The sequence below is a fragment of the Asparagus officinalis genome, unplaced genomic scaffold (assembly GCF_001876935.1).
Source record: "Asparagus officinalis unplaced genomic scaffold, Aspof.V1 AsparagusV1_Un3, whole genome shotgun sequence".
Classification (NCBI taxonomy): Eukaryota; Viridiplantae; Streptophyta; class Magnoliopsida; order Asparagales; family Asparagaceae; genus Asparagus; species Asparagus officinalis.
The window spans coordinates 15,565-21,792 of record NW_017972269.1 but is presented as its reverse complement, the minus strand read 5'-3'; the positions used below and the strand labels follow the sequence as shown (position 1 = coordinate 21,792).

The 6,228-nt window shown below is 37.7% G+C and overlaps 1 protein-coding gene across 1 annotated transcript in view; it reads left to right on the top strand.

The window, feature by feature from the left end:
• Window positions 1–6,228, top strand: part of LOC109827034 (alcohol dehydrogenase 1B) — a 20,304-nt gene that overhangs the window by 210 nt on the left and 13,866 nt on the right. Inside the window, exons 1-5 of the mRNA XM_020394002.1 lie at window positions 1–114; window positions 1,455–1,590; window positions 1,766–1,835; window positions 1,956–2,049; window positions 3,094–3,307. The exon at window positions 1–114 is cut by the window's left edge and continues 210 nt beyond it. Coding sequence (XP_020249591.1) covers window positions 1–114; window positions 1,455–1,590; window positions 1,766–1,835; window positions 1,956–2,049; window positions 3,094–3,307 — 628 coding nt within the window. The remainder of the gene's footprint in view (window positions 115–1,454; window positions 1,591–1,765; window positions 1,836–1,955; window positions 2,050–3,093; window positions 3,308–6,228) is intronic.

The following is a 6,228-nucleotide window of genomic DNA, read 5'->3' as shown; positions in this document are numbered from 1 at the left end:
GCGGCCCTTCGTTCATGAGGGGAGCTGTGTTCTGGGAGCCCAATCACCCGCTCACGATCGAGGAGTTCCACATGCCTAAGCCCAAGGCTGGAGAGATCCTCATCAAGACTAAAGGTCATTGGATTCACTTCCTCGATCCTCTTTTTCTTTACATTGATTTTGGTTTTTCTGCGACTTTATTTTGCAATTTAGTCCAATTTCTGAGAAATTTCGGCTAACTCATCAACTTCTAGCTATTATTTAGTAAAATGCCTGTGTTGTTGAAATTTCTGTGATCTTGGCTATAGTTACTAGTAGTGCTGTGTGTATTATCTCAGTCATGATTGTTTGAGGTTAAGAATGTTGTAACTGCAGTTCTGAAATTTTTTGCATGCAACTATAGTTACAGGATCTGCACTTGCAGCACACCAGACGACTCCGGGATAAAAGATTAACCAGCAAAATATATATCAGCATCTGCTCTTCATACTTTAAGAATAGGGTCTTTGTCATATTAGACCCCAGAGTCATTGTTAATGCTGTTTTAGACTGTCAAATATTCATATTTCTGAATTAGACCCCCTAAATCTTCATATAGGTTCGAAGTGGGGGTATTATTTAAAACAACTTGATGGATTTGAGGGTTTTATTTTAAACATCTTAATAGATTTGGGAATAAGTCAATGAATTCGGGCTCTAATTTAGAAATATGAAGATTTGATGGTCAAATGTAGAATTAACAAAGATTTCAGGTTCTAATTTAACAAAACCCCAAAAAGAATGCACATGTCAATATGACCTTCTATATAGGAAAGGAACGTGAAAGGAGAGGCAAAAAAAAAGAGCTCTTCTGTGATATTCACTCTTCTTATTACTTAGACTTCAATAATATTCGTACCGTACAAGACTTGTCATCTTTTTCCACATGGTACAGTTTCTATTATATTTAACATTTAGTTGATGCGTCCATGCACTCAAAATTGAGAGTTATATGAAATCTCAACAATTGTGTTCGTCCTGCTATCAACACATAACTTGCATTGATACCTGACTGTTCTTTAGTGGAGGATTATGCCACATGCAGATTATAAAGGTGCTCAATCAGGCATGGTATTAGTATTCTTGTTTTGCTTCCGTTCAGCAACTTCAATCTTATATGAATAGGTTCTGTTTAGTATACCAGATCTTCTTGAACACCCTCCCCATTACTCAATTTCACTGAGAATACTTTATGACATTGTAAAGGATCTGAATTTTAATTAAGCAAGCATTTCAGTAATTTTACCTGAATGAACTAGATATCTCGTAGCTTTTACTTTAAACCAGTTTTTTTTAATATATTTGACATACAACAATATCTTCTTATCATTGCATTGCTTTGACTTGCTATATTTAACTCTCCTGCTGCTTTCCGTTACAGCTGCAGTTTACAATTTGGCTAAATGTTGTTTTTTAACTCCGAAGTAACCGTGCAGCTTGTGGAGTTTGTCACTCTGATCTCCATGTCATGAAAGGTGAAATTCCATTTTCAAGTCCTTGTGTTGTGGGTCATGAAATAACCGGAGAGGTTGTTGAACATGGTACAAACACAAATAGTGGGGTTATAAAGAGGTGCGTGCTGCTTGACTAGAGTCCTAGAACATATGGTGTATGTATTTATTTCTGGTAATTTCTTCTTGCATTTGTCATCTTAGTTAAACAACAATGTAACAGCATTTAAAAAATCGTTAGACTATTCACCCTTTATTTTGAAATTAATCCTGCAATTATCTGTATAAACTTTCAGGTTTCCTATTGGAAGCCATGTTGTTGGAGCATTTATAATGCCCTGTGGTAGTTGCTTTTTCTGTGTGAAGGTGGGAGTATTGGGGCATAGCATAATTGTTTTCTTTATGATACTCCCCAATCTATTGTGTCTAAACATTAGATTTACTCTCTTGATTGGTCGTGTTGACATTTCAAATGTTTTTGAATAGGGTCAAGAAGATCTCTGTGAGGCTTTCTTTGCATACAATCGTGCGAAAGGAACACTTTATGATGGTGAAACCAGGCTGTTTTTACGGAATAGTGGTACTCATCTAAACTCCATGTCATTATGCTCTAAATGCCATTCTACGCATGAATCTTAACTTTTAAGCTTTATATACATACATACATACATACATACATTCATACAGGCCTACGCACCCACATGTTTGTATGTATATATACATATATGCATACATACATATACATGCACATATATACACATGCATGTATTCACACATACATATACAACCACATATAGCATACATACGTTGTAGGACTGTAAATGTATAAACTCATACATGCATACATACATATATGTGTGCTGCAATAGGAGTGGTGGGGTCCTCTTCCTCTCCCTCCCTCCCTCCCTCCTCCCCCTCTCCCTCGCTTGATCTGCGTCTACGAGTGCCTAATATAAGGAATATACTACTGTATTTTTTCACAGTGAATGGTTAGTTGCTCGCTATGTAACTGAATTCGTGTTCTAGGCCTTGCCTAATGCTATCTTAGCTTGCGATGATTTCATAACATATACCTAGTTGGTAACCCTAGATCAATATGTAGATTGAAGAATTTACTTTGATCACATACAAATCCAAGGTGGCATCCAAAACAAGAAGTATGTTGGTCCTTCGTGAAGTGCCTTGTGCTAGACCTTTCCAATCCACTTCCAAAAATACTGTTTGAACACAATTTTCGCTCTTTAAGCCTAGAAGTACTATGAAATTATAAATCTGAGGTTTTGGCTGTTGATTGGGTTTAAGACAGAGAGGTCAAAGCATCTTTGATCATTAAACGAAATGCAAAGTAGTAAAAAGTTGGACCAGTTTGCTGACCTCAATTCACTGTTCTTATACCATTATATTTATGATTTTTTATATGGGAAGATGGAACTTTTAAATATATTTATTTTAATTTTCCCCATATTTACCATGTTCTACTCACTTTCTTCATTTGATATCTTATATTTCTCTTTTAATTGCTATGATAGCTGTATGGTGTGTAAGATTCTCAAATGCAGTTATGCTATGAACTATAATTGACCATTGTATTTCTGGTTTCTGAATCCCTGTGGTATCACTATAGGAAAGCCAGTATACATGTACAGCATGGGTGGCCTTGCTGAATACTGTGTAGTGCCTGCAAATGGATTAGCTCTTCTTCCTGACTCACTGCCATACTCTGAGTCTGCCATTCTGGGGTGTGCAGTCTTCACTGCCTATGGTGCAGTGAAAAATGCAGCTGAAATGCGTGCTGGTGACTCAGTTGCCGTGATAGGAATTGGTGGTGTTGGATCAAGGTGACAACCTTAACATATGATTTATTACTTCTTTTGTAGTATGGTTTTTCATGTGCTGCCAAATATATTTAATGATGATGATGTCCATTGAACATAACAAGTCAGGCATAAGCTGCAACTTTGGACTGTATATGGGCTATATCAATTGGTTTGAATAAAGGATATATGAAAAGAAGAGTATTTCAATGATGTTGAATGTGTTATTGGAAAAGTACTTACCAGGCTAGCTTTATTATGAAAACATGGTTTTCTCCAGCCACACGTCTTAGTGGTGGGTTCTGTCCAGAGTTCTGCGAGCTTGAGTTACAGTGTCTATATATAAAATGGGTAAAAGACCAAGTAAGCATATGGGCATCTGTCCAGGTGACCTCTTACTCAGAATACTTATGTTTGGCAGAGCCAGGGGGGTCGAGGGCGGTCCCCTTGGAGTTGGCTTTTTACATAAATACCTAATATGTATCATATGGGTTTCATTTTGTATTAGTCCGACAAATCTTTTATATTTGAAATTAGTCCCCTGAATCTTTCACATTTGAAAGTAGTCCCCTAACTCTTCATATTTTGAAATTTGGCCCTCAAAATTTTTAGGTGTTTTAAAATTAGTCCCTTTGTTGTTAACATCCAAATTGTTAACCACAGTTGGGTGGTTAAGTGGGGACGGGCAATTGCTTAGAGCAACATCAAAATCCATCAAAATAAAGTCCAAAATCAGTAGATTTAAGTTTATTATTGCATATCTTCTCCAATTTGCGCTCTAGGGACTTTATTTTGGGCTTTGCTTTGAATGCATATGATGAGGACATCCAGATGCGTGTACGAGATTTTCGTCGAGTTTATCAGCACAGGAGGCGTCATGTTTCAGCAATATGGTTTTGATTTCAGTTGTCATAATTAATTTGAATTTTTAGATTTTCGAATTTTTGAATTTCAAATTTTGATTCTTATTTGGTAGTTAATGGGCTGATTGAATGTAATTGATTATGAGAGTGATTTGAGGGATTTAGAGGATATTCCAAATCTGTAATTTCTATTTAAGAACTCTTGTAATCAGAAAGGAATCATTGAAGATGAAATAAAAATTCTGTGTTAGCCTAATTACGGTGTGAAACCTAGGTTAATACTTAATTTTCTTTTCTTTGTTTTCACAGCCGTCAAATTTCAGTCTTCTTCTTCCCCACAAAACACCCATCCCCACATTCAAACCCACTCCTCTCTTCCTCCACCCGCGCACAGCCCACACACACAAAGAGAGAAAAATGGAATTAGCTCTTTTCTTCTGATCCAACGGGCCATTACTCTGGATCTGCCATTCTGGGGTGCATCTTCACTGCTAATGTTGCAGTGAAAAATGCAGCTCGAAATGCGTGCGGTGACTCAGCATTGCCGTGATAAGGAATTTGGTGGTGTCTGGATCAAGGTGACAACCTTAACATAGTATTAATACTGTCTTTTGTAGTATGGTCATGTGCGCCAAATATATTTAATGATGATTGATGTCAATTGAACAATAACAATCAGATAAGCTGCAACTTTTGACTGTATATGGCTATATCATATTGGTTTGAATATAAGATACTATGAAAAAAAGAGGATTCCACATATGATGATACTGTGTTATTGAAAAAGTAACTACCGAACTTCCTACTAGTATGAAAACATGGTTTTCTCCAGCCACACGTCTTATGGTTTTAGGTTCTGTTCCTAGAGTTCTGCAGCGTCTTCGCAGACTAGTGTCTATATAATAATGGTAAAAACAAGAAGATTGATCTCATGACCTCTTACTCAGATACTTATTTGGCAGACCAGGGTCAGAGCGTCCCCTTGGAGTGGCTTTTACATAAATACCTAATATGTATCATATGGTTCATTGTGATTTGTCCGACAAATCTTACTATTTAAATTAGTCTCCCGACTCTTTCACATTTGAAGTAGTCCCCTAACTCTTCTATATTTTGAAATTTGCCCTCTAAAAATTCTAGGTGTTTAAAATTAGTCCCTTTTTGTTAACTATCCAAATTGTTACCACAGTTGGGTGGTTAAGGGGAACGGGCAATTGCTTAGAGCAACACAAATCCATCAAATAAAGGTCCAAAATCAGTAGATTTAAGTTATTAATGTGCAGTATCCTCTCCAATTTGCGCTCTAGGACTTTATTTTGGGTTGCTTTGAATGCATTATGATGAGTACAGTCAAGATGGCGGAGCGCAGATTTTCTGAGTTTATAGCAAGCGAGGCGTCATGTTTCAGCAATATGGTTTTGATTTCAAGATATGTCATAATTAATTTGAATTTTCGATTTTCGAATTTGAATTTCAAATTTTGATTCTTATATTGGTAGTTGAATGGCTTGACTCGAAATGAAAATTGATTATGAGAGATGATTGGAGGGATTGTAGAGGATATTCCAAAATCTTCAGTAATTTCTATTTAAGAAGCTTTTAATCAGAAAGAATCAATTGAATGATGAAATAAAAAATTCCCTGTGTTAGCCTAATTACGGTGTTGAAACTAGGTTACAACTTAATTTTCTTTTCTTTTTTTCACAGCCGTCAAAATTCAGTCTTTGCTTCCCCACAAAACACCATCCCACATTCAAACCACTCCTCTCTCCAATCCACACCTGCGACAGTCCCAAACCCTCCCGTCGCGCTCCCTTTCTAGCCGAAGCCCCACCAGACCGAACCCTCTCCTTCGACGCAAGCAACCACCGCCAACCCCAAACGCCCGCCGGCCCCACCAGCAGCTGCCTCTCCTCCACCATCAGCATTTACCGCGCCCAAGGATTAAGAATAAGCAGCGGTCACACACCGCTTTCCCCTCCCCTATTTGCGCAGCGTCCAAGAGCACATCTTCCTCCCTGCTCCTCCTTCAAAGCCAGCCAACAATAGCCCCCTCCCCCGCTCCCTCTTCAGCACAGCATC